The sequence below is a fragment of the Palaemon carinicauda genome, chromosome 41 (assembly GCF_036898095.1).
Source record: "Palaemon carinicauda isolate YSFRI2023 chromosome 41, ASM3689809v2, whole genome shotgun sequence".
Taxonomy (NCBI): Eukaryota; Metazoa; Arthropoda; class Malacostraca; order Decapoda; family Palaemonidae; genus Palaemon; species Palaemon carinicauda.
This window is the reverse complement of record NC_090765.1, coordinates 52,141,511-52,161,899: the sequence shown is the minus strand read 5'-3', so window position 1 is coordinate 52,161,899 and position 20,389 is coordinate 52,141,511. Positions and strand designations below refer to the sequence as shown.

General features: G+C 35.0%; 1 protein-coding gene across 2 annotated transcripts in view; it reads right to left on the bottom strand.

Moving 5' to 3' along the window:
- Positions 1-4,109: 4,109 nt before the first annotated feature.
- Arp2 (Actin-related protein 2) overlaps positions 4,110-20,389 on the bottom strand; it is a 64,462-nt gene continuing 48,182 nt past the window's right edge. For both annotated transcript variants that reach the window (XM_068364710.1, XM_068364711.1), the window contains 5 exons: positions 19,877-20,092; positions 16,305-16,465; positions 14,567-14,786; positions 11,728-11,961; positions 4,110-8,129 (listed from right to left, as the gene is read on the bottom strand). In XM_068364710.1, the coding sequence (XP_068220811.1) occupies positions 7,932-8,129; positions 11,728-11,961; positions 14,567-14,786; positions 16,305-16,465; positions 19,877-20,092 (1,029 nt within the window). In that variant the 3' untranslated portion in view covers positions 4,110-7,931. The remainder of the gene's footprint in view (positions 8,130-11,727; positions 11,962-14,566; positions 14,787-16,304; positions 16,466-19,876; positions 20,093-20,389) is intronic.

Sequence of the window (20,389 nt, the reverse complement as noted above, 5' to 3'; positions counted from 1 at the left end):
CAATCACCGGAAAATCGAACACATACCTATATATACGCCATATCTGGCTAAAAAAAAGATAGGCATGGGTAGCCAGATCATCTAGAAACACTTTCCAACACTATAAAAATATAAGTTTTGCGACACTACTTGCCAATTCCTTACGGTAACATGACTAAGCAAAAAAATGCAAAACAAATAAAAAGGGGCACTCGTGGAAAAATGGCCATTCTAATATACGGCATTTCAGAAAAAAAAAAATTTCAGCCACGTGCTAGGCAAACCATCAAGGCATATTTTCCGACAAATAAACATATAAATGAAATATTACTCTGTGATAGTTCCTTAGTACGTAGTAATTTTGAAAGAAATGGGAAAAAACGAAAAAATGGCAATCACAGGAAAATCGAACACATACTTATATATACGCCATATCTGACTAAAAAAAAAATAGGCATGGGTAGCCAGATCATCTAGAAACACTTTCCAACACTATAAAAATATAAGTTTTGCGACACTACTTGCCAATTCCTTACGGTAACATGACTAAGCAAAAAAATGCAAAACAAATAAAAAGGGGCACTCGCGGAAAAATGCCCAACATTCTAATATACGGCATCTCAGATAAAAAAAAAAGACATGCACGTGTTAGCCCAACCATCAAGGCACACTTTCTAACACATAAACATGAAAAAAAAATCAATAATATACGGCAATTCCTTACTACGTAGTAAATTTTTACAAATATTGAAAAAAAAACAGAAATTGGCAACCGCAGTTAAATACCCAATATACCAATAACTATGTCGTATCTGACAAAAACAAAATCACGCATGGGTAGCCAGATCATCTAGACACACTTTCCAACATTAAAAAAGCAAAAGTTTTACGACACTATTTCGCAATATCTTACGGAAAAATGACTTGGCAAAAAAATTAAAAAAAATTAAAAAGGGACACTTGCGGTAAAATGCCCGACATTCTAATATACGACATCTCAGATAAAAAAAAAGACATGCACGTGTTAGCCCAACCATCAAGGCACACTTTCTAACACATAAACATGAAAAAAAAATGAATAATATACGGCAATTCCTTACTACGTAGTAATTTTTACAAATATTGAAAAAAAAACAGAAATTGGTAACCGCAGTTAAATACCCAATATACCAATAACTACGTCGTATCTGACAAAAACAAAGTCATGCATGGGTAGCCAGATCATCTAGACACACTTTCCAACACTAAACAAGCAAAAGTTTTACGACACTATTTGGCAATATCTTACGGAAAAATGACTTGGCAAAAAAATGAAAAAAAATGAAAAAGGGGCACTCGCGGTAAAATGGTCCTCGTGGTGATGAACGACATTTTAACTAAAAAAAAAAACATGCACATGGTAGCCAAACAATCCACCAAGACTTTCCACAACTGATAACCTATACAAGTTGCACCATTCTACGACAATTTCATAATACGTAATAACTTTGATAATTATGCAAACTACCTCAGAAGGGTAAACTCGGACGCGAACGACCCCGACGCGTCTCAGAAATCGGGGAAGGAGTACAGCTACAGCAATGCACATCTGGACACTACTAGAGCGTGTAGGGGAGACACCTCCTGCAGGTCGATCACCCACAAATTAAGTCACAGGGGTGAGTCACGTGAGAAAAACCTGTTTTTTTTTGACGCTCGGGGTCGCAAACGACCCACCGTACCTATCCAGGGTTAAACATTAGTGAAAGAACTATTGATAGAAGTTTTGTAATACAAAATCCACACATGTCATACACTCATAAATGCAATTACACACATACCAGAGACATTGTAAATATAGATTTAAGGAGAGATAGTTACCCGTGTAATAAGACATAAATGCACAGGATCAGCATAACTGTCCAAGTACTGGTTACCAGTTTCATGAGTTATTTTTTTTCACTTTCTTTACTTTATACACTTGTAAGTTCTCCAGAGTAACAGTAAATACTGTATCAGTTTAAAATGCAATATCGCTTCTCAAGTACCGTACAATATTCGACAAAGTAAGTTATAAGAGAGGGCCCCAAATTGTACTAAACTTGGTCAAATCAGGAAATGAACTGAATGAGTGATAAAATGCCTATGGTGCATGCAATAAGGGAATCGGTCTTCTGTCAGAAATGAATTAAAATATTACAGAATTTTCCTGGCAAAATAAGTATTGGATGATTTGCTCGACGTATCATTGGAGCACTTATGACAAAAATTTTATTGACGTGGAAATGTCACCCTGGATCAGAAGAGTAAGGTTAAGTAATACCTACACAGCACCTCTAATACTATAGGGGTTTGTAAAGGGGAGATTGTAAAGCTGTTATTTACTTGATGTGAAGTTGAAACTTCTGTTCTTTAACTGGTAACCTCGAGAACCTTTACATTTGTTACATAAACTTTCAAAATGTTCAGCCAATGAATTACTAACTTGCAAAGGGTTTGTAACATATTGATAATTAATTCTTAAGTGGTGGAGAATTAGGATTACATATGCCAAATATTTTAAGCATTTTCAGCCCAACAGCAGAATGGTTTTTCTATTCCTAAGACTTTCCTTTTAGATGTGAGAGAGGCAAGAGAGCGTGCTAGAAATAAGAATGAATGGCGAGCGATTGTGATGCAGTTCCGGTAGGCCCTACTGCTGCCTCCGATGCCTTAGATGACCGCGGAGGTAGCAGCAGTAGGGGATTCAGCATTATGAAGCTTCATCTGTGGTAGATAATGTGGGAGGGTGGGCTGTGTCACCCTAGAAGTACCAGCTGAACTCGGTTGAGTCCCTTGTTAGGCTGGAGGAACGTAAAGAGTAGAGGTCCCCTTTTTGTTTTGTTTCATTTGTTGATGTCGGCTACCCCCCAAAATTGGGGGAAGTGCCTTGGTATATGTATGTATGTATGCTTGAATCTACATATGGCAAATAGTTGTCAAGATTATACATAGAAATCATGTCCCAAAACAGTTCTCGTACTACTACTGTAGCTTATCCAAAGTCAGATGTCAATAATAATATCAAGGAATATTCAAGAATTCTAGCGATACCAAAATTCTTTCATAAATAAGCTATAAAAACTTCAAAATAACAAGGGGAAGAGAAACAAGATAGAATAGTGTGCTCTAGTCTACCCTCAAGCAAGAGATCTCTAACTCAAGGCAGTGGAAGGTCATGGTACAGAGGCTATGGGACTACCCAAGAATAGAGAACAGTGGTTTGATTTTGCAGTGTCCTTCTCCTAGAAGAGCTGCTTACCATAGTTAAAAGACTCTCATCTACCCTTACCAAGAGGAAAGTAGCCACTGAACAATTATAGTGTGGTAGTTAACCTCTAGAGAAAAATTGTTTGGTAATTTCAGTGTTGTAATTTCAGAATGTGTAAAGGATAGGCCAGACTATTCTGTGTATGTGTTGGCAAAGATGAAATTACCCGTAACCAGAGAGAGGGACGTAACTTAATACTGTCTGGCTAGTCAAAGGACCCAATACTTCTCTACCAGTAGTATCTCAAAGGGTGGCTGGTACCTTAACTAAACTGAGGAATAAGCCATTTTCCAGCTTCGGGATGGAAAAGACATTCCATGCTGAAGATGAGCAACTCTATCACAAGATGCTCTCGTTATGAGGGACATAGAAGAAAAAAGAAGCTCCACCAAGGAAGTATAAAATAATCCAACTTTGTTGGCTGGGGCAAAACCTTTTGCTACTGGCGAAGCAGAAGCGACCCTAGCACATGCTCAAAAGCACAATATGTAATCAAGCGTCCTTGCAAAATCAAAGGACAGCAGAGTACAGTAATAGTTTGTATTGCATCAGTTCAGTTCACTCTCTTCAACAACATCATGATTGCAAGACTATAGTATTCTGCATTTCTTCTCTTACTCCAATCCATATCAATATTCCAATTGGCTGAAAAGAAGTATTATCCTTTTAACTCCAAAGCTCAATTTGTTAAATTATTCACACAATGAACAATTTCATTTGCACTTTTGCCCTTTAGTGTGGATTGATGCATACAGCACATCCAGTTGCACTGCAAGTCAAAATAACTTCACAAAATACAATACAATACATCATCATCTAAGGTAAGAAACGTTTAACCCTATTTTTTTTCTTATTTTTTATTATTGAAATTTTTATTTGAAAATTTTTCAACAAATAAGACATTCAGCACATAAATATATAACAAGATAGTTCCTTAAGAACTCTGAAATCTTCCCTCAATCCCTCTTAAACAACAGAAAATGGAAAACATAAATCGTCTCTCGGTCAACTTTCATAATTGAAAAACAAAAAGTGGAATGCAACAAAATTTCACAACATCCACACTGTTTTAAAGAGCATTCATGTAATACAGTAGTACTGCCTTTTACAAAACTTACATCTAAAATAAATTTGGGCAATAGCATCTGGGAATAATCTAATTTCTGATAAAAACTTCGCTTGAAGTATAATGAAACAAAACAATCAAGAATTAGCTATAGAAAGGGATATTGCTTCAAAATGTACAGTTTTACCTTAAAAAAAAATCAACAAACTACTAAATATATATATTTCAGATAGATGATTGGCAAAATGACTAATATTCCTTAAAATTTCCCAAAGATTCTCATTATGTAACAAAGAAAAGCAAACCACAAAAATAATGGTGGAAAATGGTAACCTGAAAGTGCTAGATTATAAATAGGACTAATTTCATTATTTATTCATTGCACTAAAGGTTTAAATGCACTTCGATGACCTTTCAACTAATCATTCTGAATAGACTGATTTTATCACTCCCTTCCTTGGCATGACTTACCATTTTAACCTTCATGTACAATGTTTACTAACCAAACTAGAGCATAAAAAATCTGTTAACTCAGATGAGAAATTAATTTTTTAAAGTACAATATAGCACAGTGTAAATTAAGCCAGGAATCCATATGGTAAGTTTAAAGTTTCCCACTATTTGTCTCTGCTATTATGAAAATATATAATTCTAAGTTACCAGTTTGAAACAATGAGCGGATTTGTGATATTGATAATTCTTTGAAATCGATATACAGTATAAACATTTCTTTACAAGTAAAAGATATAATGGATTTGCTGTAGGAAAAACACCAAACTTTTTGTGCAATACAGTTTCACTCTGAAAATGACACTAAAAATTATAACTCGCTGAGATGCAGTTCGAATCTGATTTTCTCTTCTTAATTAGTGCTAGATTAATTAAATAAAATTCATCTTGTTTCCCTCAAGAAAGAAAACACTACTTATTATATTTTAAAAGCACAAAAGGGAAACTAATAAATTCTTGAAAAAAAAAATCAAAATTGACCTGTAATGGCTTTGCATTGAAATCAATATTCTGCTTGATAGAATCAAAGGGACAAGTACATAATCAATATTTCACTGAATCCCTTTTCCCTAACAGAAATTCAATAACCATGAATAGTAAAAAGAAATGATCTTTTTCAAATATGTAGTGCTAGCAACTGTTATCTAACTGTAGGCTTAGGAGACAAGTGACAAAAAAGTTAATAATCTTAGATACAGTCTGTTCCCAACATTCTTGGACCAAACCTGTTCCATATTCAAATTAATCTGCAACCTGGAGAGCATCCTCTTCCTCACAAAGAAATGAAATGCACATCCGGTCTCAAACACAAAAAATAAATTAACTGAAAATTTGCTCAAATCAAAGCTTGAATGAAAAGAATGATACTTCTAAAGTGGGGGACAAACAGCCAATGATAATAGTTTATACCTTACTAGAAATATCAATCAATATTCTAAATCATTCATAATTAAAATAAATAATTAAATTTCAAATACTCCGACTTTAGAAGTTGGAAAAAATTCTTCCACCATAATAAACTGGATAAGAAATGATGAATAATAAAACTCCACTCACACATTCAAAACAGTGTTACTCTAATGGACACGCATCAAAAGTGAACAATCTATACCTCATTCAAAAGCCTCACACACTATTATGTTCGCATAAATATCTGCATTATCTGTGTGCAAATAGTCTGGTCTTAAACACCTTGCACAGTTACGCAAACTTGAGCTTCACCTTCAAAGACAGTGCAACTTAAATGCTATAAAAATAATTTTAGAAGACTAGTTGAATTGACTACCTTAAAAACTATATGAAGACTTCCAATTGATAAGTTACAAAACAGGCTTACAGCTCTATGAAAGTGACATAAAATATTTATCAGCAAAATCATAAAATCATTATTATTATTATTATTAGATAATATAATAATATACAGTACTATAAATTAAAAAAAAAAATCTCAATAATTCAAAAACACCATCATGAAAAACAACTCGCATGAATGATGTACTGTCCTTCCTGGATGTATTCAAATCCAACACAATTAATAACTTGCCAGATATCTTGAAGAAACACACGATCTTTCCATGAATACGAAATACTCCCATAGTATAATTTTGAGGTTAGTGGTCATGAAGTGCTCGTTACAGTTTATTTTCCTTAAAACGTCATGAAGTGCCCGTTACAGTTTATTTTCCTTAAAACGTCAAGGACTAAAAATTTACGTGGAATCAGGTCATTATGGTAACAAAGTTTAAAGCAATTATTAGTTTCCTAAAAGTTTGCCTCTCATTATCATTCTTGTAAAAGTTTAGATTTCAATGTAAATTCCAAAAATTAAATATTTGCAATGCTACTTCACTTCAATAATATGAACTGAGGTAGACATAATTGGGGACCATTTAACCTTATATAAATATTTAGGCATGATACTTAATGGCTTCTTAAAAAACTTCATACATCAATAAAATTCCTTCCACTTCATATTGCTACCCAGAATACAAAACTTGAATTATAATGTCTGGGAGGAAGAAACCTGTAACCAATAATGTTTACATCCAAATTATCAACTTTACAGTACTGTTTATCTTATGTACTATGGTCAATTCTTTTTAGTGAGGCAGATTTGCACCGACTCGCAGGGGTGCCCTTTTAGCTCGGAAAAGTTTCCTGATCGCAGATTGGTTGGACAAGATCATTCTAACCAATCAGATAGCAGGAAACTTTTCCGAGCTTAAAGGGCACCGCTGCGAGTCAGCGCAAATGCGGCTCATTAAAAAAAAATTGAGTATAGATATTAACACAAATAAGTCACAGATCTCTTCATGGACGATCTTGTATTCAATGATGAAATTTACTAAATTTTACTCAACTTTTAAGCAATTCAATTTTTGTAAAAAAAAAAAAAAAATGAAACATGACAATACACCATCAATATTTCTCATTTTGTTTCACGGGAAGCTGAAATCTCAATCTGCAAACTGGTAGAAGAAAAAAAAAAAAAAAAATTGCATCACTAAGAAATTCCAGAATTTTTCATTTCCATCATAACATTCTTTCATTCTGATGGAAGCTATTTTATAGAAGAATTAAAAAAATTGGAAAATATGGAACTTGTCATACTATATCTTTTACACACATATATGCATACATACATACGTTTTATATATATATATATATATATATATATATATATATATATATATATATATATATATATATATATAAATAATCAATACCTGTACTGTACATAGGTGATTTTAACCCAGTGTACTATATGGCTAAAGAAGAATTCTCATACAGCTGTAGCAACAGCAATTGGTTTAATGTACTTGGCCAAAGAGAGCACACCTTACACAACATGAAAGCTGTCTCGCATGCTACGTCACTTACTAATGCGATATCACTGGTATGGAGATTTTATCCTTAGGTCAGATCAAATCAATAAAAAAAAAAAAAATCCTCTGATGACTGGCAAAGGTGTAACTAAAATATTCATAACAGAGTATCTCCATGGAACAAAAAGAAGTGACATAACTTGCAAACAGCCAATAACAACAGCAGATACTGAAGAAACCAGATTCCCTAAGGTTATCATTTTTAAGAGGCTCCGCCAGGCATGAGTTTTTCTAAGGCGGCTTGAACACCCTTCTCTTGGTATTCCTCCCGTGAGATCCAGAAGTTGTCCCGATCTTTCATGACATCAGCAAGGACAGCCCCACCTATGAACACCATATCTTTCCGTCTAGGAGGATCTTCAATGCGGATTTTCAACTTTGATAATCTTTCAGCATCTCCCTGAAATTAAAAAATCAAATGATAATTTCTTTAAACTTATCCACAGCACTAACTATGATACTTTTGGTTTAAATCTGCAGTTTTATGTACTTGAAATACATACTAAAAACAGTAAGCTCAAGGAAAACCTCTCTCATTTTTATTGACACCAGTAAATAACTTAAAAGTGAGAAGCATCTTCACACATTAAGCTAACTAGAAGAAGGATCATAATAAACTAGTCAATATAAACTACACCATTCCCATCAAACCCACTAATTATTTCAAAACCAGTCATGCTTTTTTGTGCCTGGACCTCGCACCATTTCCCTCCTTGTACAATGCCATTTCTCTGGCTGACTCTGTCTCACTTCCCAGCATCCTTCACTGTGAAAGCATCTCTCACAAGTGTTAAGTTACGTACGTAAAAATACACGTACACCTCATGTTCAATACAAAACTGTGCCTTAATGATTGCATTATGTATCATAAGATTTTGCTGTGTAGAACTTCATAGATAACAAGTGGCTTTGCACATGGACTGTAAAGCCTTTTAATCTTATTTCTACTATCAAATCTCTTAAGGTATTCATATGTTAATAGAAACTACTATCAGTGTATTTAAAGCACTGTATACAAATAATAGTACAGTACTGAAGACAGTTAAAATCTACGTATTAGGTGACGAGCTGGTAGGATTGTGAGGTGAACATGTGAAGACAGCTATCATTTAGCAGTGATGTGTTGTCTCACCTTAGCTAATTAAACTGTATTGTAGTGATAGCACTGTACATATATTACGGCAGTATATATTACAGTATCAGTGGATGTTGTAAGTTAAGAAGCATAATGTTTTGTTATTACTTATACAAAGGATGGTGTCAACGACTTACACGTTACGAGTCATCTTACCTTGTACAGTAGCTGAGTTAGTAATGTACAATTACCTTTGTAAGGTAATATAAAACACTGTACAATAGCCCAATAGAAACCAAGTGAAAACAATGTAGTACAATACAGTGAGTTATTTAGGGTGCTTGTCTACCGCATATAGACAGTGGTCGTTTGTTTTGGGGGGGAGAGGAGGGGGTTATGAGTTGATTCACCCTAGGGCACCAAAATTACACGGCTTTTCGCTCTTCACGGGTATTTCTGTTACCTAGCCCCAGAAGGGGAGCTGACTGTACATATGAAAAAACATTTGAGACATGTGGATACTACATCAAATGCACACACAATTGAGTTAAAACTTTAAGATTGGCAGGTATTACAACTAATATGTGATCCCTCCAATACATTCAACGTCTTCCACTCCCATGAAGATTGCACTCTGCGGCCTTGGCTAATAACGTGCATTCGCATTTTACCTTTTGAAAGCTTGCACAATGCGTAGATGTCTGGAAAACCTTTAAGTTCATGAGTTAGAGGTGAAATTGAATTATTCCAGCTAACTTCAATTTGCACAGTAGTCATCCTGACAGAGAGCGTGAAGTGCTTTCATGACATTACTCTTAGGGATATGTTCTAATTGTAATACAGCAATTCCACACAGCTTTCCCAGAAAGTAGAAATGTCACCTTTGTGGTCACACTTTAGTCTGAGTCATTTTGACAAGTACTGGTACAGTTTTGAACCTGTTACGTCAACTACACCCATGCTTTTATTGCAATCAATGACTGCATTTGGTTTCCTTACAGCCTTGTCCCCACTACGGTTGTATTTCCATATCTTCTCATAACCTTTGTGGTAATGAAGACCAACTATTTCTTACTATCGTGTAATGCAATATATAAAGTGAGCCCTTTCTTCTCTCACAAACACATTTGGAAGGTTTGCATTTGTATACCTTTATGGTAAACCCTTCCCATAGTGCACCAGTGGCAATAGTTTTCATTAGATAAAGCACTTGGAAGAGTTTAGGAAATGCAAAATATTCATTGAGGGCCCAAAAGGTGACCTCAATACAGTAGGTCAGCATGCTCCATGAGTCACAAAATTGCATGATAAGTGGAACCTTCTCCATGTTTATCATCTTAGTCTTACACTACTGTATACCAAAAAAATGTAAGTATACCCAGTGTTGCTGTTTATCTGGAATATACAGTAATATCTCTCTATACATCATGTCACCCAACCACACTTCCGACTTTACATCGCTCATCCTTAAATATTACGTTAAAAACTAAATTCCCATTACGCCATTTTATGCGATCTAAAGTCGGTCTCTCCTTCGCACAATAATGATAAATAATATCTAAAAAAAATATTAATACTATAAAATACTCATACTCCATTTGAAAATAGTAGTAAACATACCAAATAATATAAAAAACATAAAGGAAAACATATGCTACATCTGACAACACCATTTCGCTCCTTCATAACGGTTAATGGTGTACAGTGCAGTAGTGTACAGGTATGTATTGTATATACTCGTGTAACAGCTGATCTTGCGTATTGTGCAACCCCCAAATTTTCACCCATAAAATGTGATTTTATCATATAACTCGTGTATCATGCGAGTTAATTTTTGAGAAATTGAATTACAGTACAACAGACTAACATTTTCATTCTATTTCTTCATTCCATCTTCTACTTCATTAAGTTAGAAAATTACAAGATAAGGTTAAAAGTATTGTTGGTAACGTTATAATCATTGTGTAAACGCATACAGCCACTGTTCTGGGTACTAAATCATTGGGAACTCCAAAGCAGCCTAACACCAAAGTAGGAGTTAGAAAACCCTACTTTTGTTGTGTGGCTCCCAAAACACACCCATCTCCCTAGATTCATGAAAGGAACCGGGACATAACTGTCACATTATCCTGGATGTTAAATATGGTTGCCAGGGTCGAGGTAAGCATTGTCATCACGAGTTGGTAATAGTTCTCAGAGGGAGAAGTGTCGTCAGTTAGCAGACAAATTCAGCATTGGAGGTGCAGTGACAGGTTCATAAGAGTCTGAACCAATGGGTTTCCTTTATGCATACGAGTCCGTGCCTTACGCATCGATAAACTGGCCATAAGGCAAGGAAGACAATATTTATTTGGTATATTATGTTGCACTGGATTTCCTGTTCTATCCTTTGCAAGAAAATTCTTGGGAAACACACAGCAAATAGGTTTGTTTTTCCTTTTTAAAAACCTTCATTAGCTATATATATATATATATATATATATATATATATATATATATATATATATATATATATATATATATATATATATATATATATATATATGTTATTGTAGAGCATTGAGCTTGTAATAAAGCAGTTTCTTAGACTTATAATTTTTTCCAATGAAATCCCAACTTTACAAGTGTGACATCCTCCAACCCCCCCCCCTTTTTTTTTTTAAGAGTCCAGAATGCAATGAATATTTGCCACCACTGGCACCATAAAACCCATATGTAAGGTAAGCCAGGAAGATTTTTTTTTCTTTTTTCTGGAGCAAATTTAGAATTGAGTTAGATGCAATATCATAATGTAAAGTAAGGGGTTTGCATGAACATATATTTTTTTGACTTTCAAAATACACTAGAATGCTACAAAAACAGCTTTTTCATTTAACACAATAACAAAATATAAAATCTTAATTACCTGCAATTATCTACATACCTTCAATACTCTCTCCAGGTACAATTGTTTAAGTTCTCTTTCCAAACGAGAGGGTAATCCCGGGTACATGGTTGAACCACCAGACAATACAATATGCTTATATAATTCAGGTCTGATATCAATATCGCATCGCTGAATGGTGTCAAATAACAGCTCAGCTATTCCTTGACCTTCTACATTGATCAAATGTGGCTGGAACAGGGCTTCAGGGGCTTCAAAACGTTCTCCTCCAACCTGAAAAAGAAACATAGAATTTACGAAGATAAAATTCCACTCGGGAAGATTTTTTCTTTAAATCAGTCTGAACATGATAGGTACAGTTTCACACGGGAGTCCCTGTCACACGCTTATTTCCTATCGAGTAACTAAACAGCCTGTGTATGGAGAGATGGGAGAGGTGGTGGGTGGGGCTAAACAAAGAAACTTGCCATGCAGTAAGGGTGTGGCTGGGTGTACTTCCTCTGAGTGAGGTATACCAGAAATTCCTGTGTCCAACAGTACATAAGCAGAGGTGAATGTATATCACTTTGTCAAATAATTCCCTTTTCCGTAGGATAAGAATTATTCAGGTATTTGTCTTATCAGTGATAGTTTAGAAGGGTATGGATAGTCAATTTCTTTTTCTTAAAGGCTTCGATAAAAACCACAGTATTTGCTCACAACAACTCCCTTGATCATGTGTCATCTTAGCTCTGTATATGACATCCCAAAATCACCAACCTGGTGGATCATGAACAAAAACATCACTGCTATATATGCATAAACACTCAATATGTCAATCACTCCATTTTGCATTTTGATTACCAGCTTCTCCGCGTGACATTATGTGACAGTTTTCATTATGTCACCATTTTCCTTGGGTTTATTGCTTTATGTTACTCTTTTCTTCCTTTGCTTTGCTCTTTTATCTTTGATAGTGACTTTTTACATTTTGCTTTTTTTGCTTTATGTTGCTAGGAACTAGTATTTCATATATTAAACCCAGATGGTTACTGCGGGTATTTAGTTACATTATTTGGTTTTAAAACATTTTGAAGACATTACATTTAGATCAGCCTACAGCAGTACAGCCAGGTCTTTTTAATACTTGTAACTGCCAGGTAGAGGTAGGAAGAGCTTACAAAAATAAAGGATCTGATCATGTCTTTAATTTATGAGTAGTTAGACAGATCCATACCAATGTTTAAGAATGGAGAGTAACATTAAACTTTAATTACTAATGGAAGTTTTGAATTGGATTTAAGAATTTGGGCTATACAGTATGGCACTGGGGACTGTGAGGACGCTTGGGGGCCTAGTGTAACGAGGGGAAAACCCGATGGTTGCACTATAAAGTAAAATTTGAAAAGGTTAGACAGCAAGGAGGAGGAAAGGAACTAGGAAGGGAGGTAAAGCAGAAGGCTAGAAATAAATAAAATGTAGCTAGGTGCCGAAGGAATGTTACATAGACCTTCATGTAAAGCCTACAGTGCACCTCAAACAGTATTCTTGGCATATCTGAGGAAATGGAAAAAGTTAACTACCAGTATTATCTAAGGGGCATCATTGGTAACTGACTACTGTAAATGGTGGCCTGATATAGGCAGATCCTCTTTTAAAAGAAATGAAAGATGACCTAAAGGGGCTCAAAAAGCCTTTTGCCCGGAGCAAAGGATTGAAAGATTAAGTCTTAGGTATAGACAATGGAAATGGTGAGGCTGTTTGAGCAGATCTTCACTGTAAGGTAATGATCTGGGCAAATCTTTCAAGATAGGTCTTATATCCAGGAATGCCTCCCCTTTCTGGCATTAAAAATAAAGTAATGAAAGTCATCCCAGAATTGATCAAAGCTATGAGCTTTGAGACACTCTTCCTTATTAGAGCGAATGGGGCAAAGGCATAAAACTCCAGATGTGACGATTCTGAAGAAAGATGACCACTGGCTAGGCAAGAGGGTCTAGAACTGGAGAGCAAAACCCTCCAAGTTTCAATTGAGAGACTTGGGAAATGTCAAAACTGAGGATATCATGGGGAGTAATGACCCCTCCGTTGCAAGGTATTGGTCTTGTCTGCTTAATTGATCTGCCAAGATTTCATTTTTCCAGCAAAAAACTAAGAGCTCAGAGTATTATTCTTCTCCTACTAATAAAGGAGCTTTATTGCAAGGAGGAAGAGGGTGTTGTATTTCATTCTACCTTGCTCCTGAACTTTTAACTGGTAGTGCTTTGAATATTGCAAGTAATTTGAGACAAAATTTGTGAAGTTTTATTTCCCTCCAAATTCCAATAACAAGACAGGTGACTAATGTCTTAAAAGTTGCAATACATCCTTAATTTCTATGCCTTTGAAAATTGGGGGGCAGTGAGAGGTAGAGTTGCAAAGAATGGCTAGCTGAACTACTTTTATTCTAGCAAATTCTTTTCTTTCAAATTTCTGTAATTGGCTTACATCTGAAAGCATTAAGCATATGAATATTAGGATAGTTAGTTGAAATAATAATCTCCCTTATATAATAAAGAGCAAGTGCCTGGCTGTATATATAAATATACATTTCTTTCCTGTCATGCTCAGGGGGGAAAGGGAGTAGTCATACCATGAGGAGAGAGGGTACCCCGAGATGTACACTCTCCCACAAATTGCTGAAGCAGCGGGTTGTAGTTAGGATAAAGGGGGAGTGGGTGGGAAGGGTTGAATTTGCGTATGGGTGTGGGTGTGTATACGTGTGTTCACTAGTATCTAATAATACAGAAAAAGAGAAACATGATAAAGAATACATCTTAACACTACATATCAACTTTATCATCTGAACAACCAGTGCAAAAATCTTTTAACTAAATATGACACTTAAATCTCTTCATACCTTAATGATGCGTCCATCAGGAAGTTGATAGTTTTCAACCAATACAGTTGTTTCTGTTGCAAGTTTCTGTTCCTGTTCGATATTGTAGCCAACGTAGCAGAGTTTCTCTTTCATCATGCGTACGGTTTCAAAGTCAGCGGAGTGGTTGAATGCGTAGCCTCTTAGCAAGAGAAGCTTGATCAAGTAGACTGTAATATCACGCCCAGCTATATCTAATCGCCTGTAAAGTTGTGATACAGGAAAAAAAAAAGAAAAAAAAATTATTTTCCATTAACTTGGTAATTGCTGAGAAGGAAAACTTTATTTCAGTTTGACTGAGGTATTCAATTTTCAAATGGATTATTATTATTATGTAAAGTTGAAAATATTTCTTATTATCATGTTATGATATGTTTAAAGTGCTTTCTTTTTAAATATACTGTGAATGAATCTTTTTTTTTCGCAGACAAATAGCTATCAAAATTATCAGAAATTGTATATAAATTCAAACTTCATTATTAAGCAACCTGAAATAACACACTTTATCTGAATTAAAATTACTCAAGCTTATAATAATATAAAAACACCTAAATTCATAAAAGAAAGAGAGAGAGAGAGAGAGAGAGAGAGAGAGAGAGAGAGAGAGAGAGAGAGAGAGAGAGAGAGAGAGAGAGAGATAATGGGGTTATCAATATTGCCAGTATAATATATAATTGTACAGTACAATGCAAAAAAGACTTATTTTATCCCCTTTCATAATCAAACCTGTAAATAATTTATAACTAAATAAACTACTAGTAAATTTCATTCTATCCTCTTCTAAGTCGCAAATTCTTATACCTCTACTTTCATTTTATAATTCATTTTAAAATATATACAGTAATCAAATCATGATTAATATTTACTTAATTATAATTTCTTTCTACTTTCTCATTGCATTAAATTTTAATCTATCCCTTCATTTTCCTTCCTTTCACTATTTTATCTAAATATCTTAGCTTATTTACATTTCACTTTGATTTTATCCCTTTCTGTGTGCTATTTTTTGGGGGTAACATCGACATTGAGTCAATAATAATAGAGAAAGCAATATGAACATCAGGTGAGCACATAAATGAATTTTATGATTAAAATCTAGTTTTTCTTACTATACAGTACTGTACATAATATCCACTAAAGTTATAATTGAATAGATAAGGGATAGGTTACTATCTCCTCTTCAGGGATATGTTGATAACTTCAACGTAACTAACGCGTGGTCCATCCAATTCACAATTGCCAATTAATAATAATTTCAGATGTTTTATGGGATGATAGCCAAAACTGAGAGAATCATTTTAACCCTTTTACCCCCAAAGGATGTACTGGTACGTTTCACAAAACTCATCCCTTTACCCCCATGGACGTACTGGTACGTTTCACAAAACTCATCCCTTTACCCCCATGGACGTACCTGTACGTCCTTGCAAAAAACTGCCATTTACATTTTTTTTTTAATTTTTTGGTAATTTTTGAGAAACTTCAGGCATTTTCCAAGAGAAGGAGACCAACCTGACCTCTCTATGATGAAAATTAAGGCTGTTAGAGCAATTTAAAAAAAATATACTGCAAAATGTGCTTGAAAAAAAAAAATTACCCTTGGGGGTTAAGGCTTGGAGAGTTCCAAATAGCCTGGGGGTAAAAGGGTTAAAAAAAAAAAATTCTAAGATTATTCTCAAGTCAAATGGGACTGTGAATTTCACCTTACTCTCTACGTTACCTGATCTGAGGAAGAGTGAAACCTTCGTACACAGGACAGATGTGAGTAACTCCATCCCCCGAGTCTACAACAACACCAGACTGCAGACCCTGAGCATACAAAGTTAGCACAGCCTGGATGGCTACAAACGCTCCAGCAAAGCCATATTTCTCAAACATAACCTGCAAAAAAATTCACTTTTAACAAACAAATACAGGAATTACATAATGATGATCAGATGTCATTACTAATCTTGAACATTACAGTAAATATAATACATTGTGGAGTCCGACATCTTGAGGTAAATCCAGAAAAAAACCAGCGAAAAACACACACAAGGTAAAATACGGCTATCAAATTGCGTGCTAAAAAAGGAGTGACGTCACTGGCGTGGGATTGCTAGTAGTAGTGGGATGTTGAACGGCACCTCGCTGTTCGGGGATTTTGACAGGAGATATCTAAATGGTGCGAGGCCTCTGGTTGTGATTTATCACGCCCCAGTATTATATCGACACCTTATATAGGTGAGCGAGCTGGGTTCAACCTGGCATCCCTATGCAATTTTTTCTCTGGTAATATATAGCAGTTATATACCTTAGAAATGGTGCTAAAGGAGCATTTCACTGGGCAACACGGGTCTGTCCCCCAGAAATAGATTTTTCCTTCGTCAAAATCCCTTTATTTTCATTATTATTATTACTTGCTAAGCTACAACCCTAGTTGGAAAAGCAGGATGCTATAAGCCCAGGGGCTCCAACAGGGAAAATAGCTCATTGAAGAAAGGAAACAAAAGAAAAATGAAATATTTTAAGAAGAGCAACAAGATTAAAATAAATATAAACTATAAAAACTTTACCGAACCAAGAGGAAGAGAAATAAGATAGAATAGTGTGCCCAAGTGTACTCTCAAGCAAGAGAACTCTAACCCAAAAGACAGGGGAAGACCATGGTACAGAGGCTATGGCACTACCCAAGATTAGAGAACAATGGTTTGATTTTGGAGTGTCCTTCCCTTAGAAGAGCTGCTTACCATAGCTTATTTGCTATTTTCATCCTCATGAGATTTTTTTTATATATCTAAATTCAAGACTAAAGGGAAAGATCCAGCTACTGCAAAATTGATTTGTATAAATTTGGCTCTAAAATAAGATGAAAATAAAGGACTAATAGTAATAATATATATATATATATATATATATATATATATATATATATATACACTGTATATAAATGTATTTACAATGATACAGTAATAAAGAAGAAAGCTTATAGGGGTCCAGTCTTGGTCTGGTCTCTCAAAACTGACCTTAGAGGTATGGTTGAACCTGCTAGATCATCAAAGGGGACATAAAATCCGTGACAGACCTCATGGTCTGGCATAGTCTGGTCTGAGTAAAAACTGTCGGACCATAATTTACAAAGAGACTGGTATGCTCTTTTCACAAGTACAGTATACAAATATCTAAATTATAATTGACTGGGAAACATTATATAAATGTCCTCAGACCATACTCTACATAGGGACTGATATAATCCGAGTATAGTAATACAGCACCATACTATATGTAATTAACATGCATATGACTATATACACATCTGTGATAGTTCATATTCTGCAGAGGTACTGGCAAGTTTTTCTCCTGGGACAAACCAAATGAAGGAGCCTGTAAGCTTCCTTTGAGGGATCAGGTCTTCGACAGTTTAAACAAAATGGTAACATCTATGACTATAGGGCTCACTACTCGAAACACTAGTGTGAGTCATGGGAGATCTTTGCATGGCAGAAAAAAATCAGGTACCAAGGATACTGGGATCACATTCAGCTTAGGAGGCCGTATTCACAGGATCAGTCACAAACATCAACTTAAGATCATCATCCAGAACATCATTGCAGTATTGGGTGATAAAATATTAACAAAATTATGATCCTCAATATCTACATTATCGACATCGTCCTCCGTGCCAGGGGCCTCAGAGGGCTCCTGACACAAAGAAGGTTGGGGAATAACCTTGTGAGCAGAAACGAGCTTACATTTCCTATCATTGCTGGAAGAAGACAAGGAAGTAGAATTATCTCTCTTAGCTCTTTTCTTACATTGAGAACAATATCTCTCCCATTGGGAGGACAGTTACTCCATACAATTCTAACATGGAGATTCCACGGAACATCTCTTGTCAGGATATGAGGGGCAAACAGGATGAGGGTCGAGTCGACTTCAACCCTGCTCATGAATGAGACACAAGAAGGGCCCGTCACGGCCGGGGCATGAACGCATGATGATATAAAGTACTAGCCATGATACAACACACTTTACTCACAAATAATGGAAACACAGCTAGTGACAGTGATAATAGAAAAAACACAAAGTATTAAGTAGTATAAGGGTATCGCCTATGGATATAACAGTCATGAGCGTAGAAGAGAAGAGTAACTGCCTCCTCTTAGCACAGCGCCCAAGAGATAAGTGGCAAAACACTTAAGTAGCGCATAGTGCTACCATGCAGTGTTGTCTAGCAACCTATTGGGATGTAATGACACCCATTTTCTTTTTTTATTGTTTGGTCGTAGAAAACGAAACCTGGAGCAGAAGTTTGTATTCATGTACGATTAAAGGTGGTTCTACTTTTCAACAAGGATTAGCATGAATAGAAATTTAAGTCCTTTAAAAAAAAGTAATCTTAAATCTTATCTTTACACACTTACACTAGGAAACTCAATGACTTCTTTAATGTTGAAAGTTTGATATCTTCATCTATTTAAGGGATACAGTGAACCCTCGCTACTTCGCGGTTCGACCATCGCGGATTCACCACTTCGCGGATTTTTTCCATAACCCATATATATACAGTAATATATATATATATATATATATATATATATATATATATATATATATATGTATGCATGTATTTATGTATATATGTAGGTATGTATGTGTATACATATAAATATATATATATATATATACACATACACACACACACATATATATATATATATATATATATATATATATATATATATATATATATATATATATATATATCTAAAGTAGGAAGATGTGATGTAGTTCTAAGGGAAAAGTATGGGAAATATGTCTGGGTAATAAGCAAAGCTCTACCTCCAGTTTGTTTCTACATTATGATCAGAGATAAATGTAAACAAAACATTGGTTGCCATTTTTTATCGTGCTTTTTAGCATGTTTAGGAAATGCATGATATAAAATCACCTTTAATATTTGTGCCTGTTTTAGTTTAGGGTACTGTAGTACATGCATTAAGTGTTCTGTACATTAAAGGGTAGTTTGTTAACAGTACTACGTACAAGGGAAGGTTTTAAAAGTCTGAATATACATGTTGAATAAATGGGTAAATATGGTGTCACTACTTCGCGGATTTTCACCTATCGCGGCCGCGACTGGAACCTATCTACCGCGATAAACGAGGGTTCACTGTAAATCTGACTTTTTTCACTTTCAGGGCTAAGTTGGCTTAATTTCTTGTACACCATATTTCCCCTACACATAAAAAGAGAGAGAAAATCAACATTTGATGGATAATTACAGCAAATTTCTATCAAACAAACACTTACTTCCAACATCTTTTCTCGATTCTTGGTAGGATTCATGGGCGGTTCAGTAAGCATAATCTTACAGTTCCGAGGATCAATTCCCATTTTCTCAGGTCCAAAAGTGTAGTCCCATACGTGGCACATGTCATCCCAGTTTTTCACTATTCCATTCTCCATTGGGTAAGTGACTTCCAGCATCGAACGCAACTTACTGGCTTCATCGCCAACCATGAGATCCTGCCAGGAGTTTTAAGAAATAATCAAATAACAGCTGTAAGATGGCAAATTATACGAAATACAAATTCAATATTGTCCTTGAGAAACAGTAACAATCATACAAAAACAAATAAAAAAATAATTGATTGTATGCTATACTTTAAAATATAAAAGTTCTCATGAAAGATACACATAAAAATGGTGGCCATACTACATAAACAAAGTCTATGACAAAATGCAAAATAAAGGAAATTTTGATGGTGATTTCTGAAAACTTTTAAAAAATAATTTCTAGGAAAAAAATCTAAAATATGCACT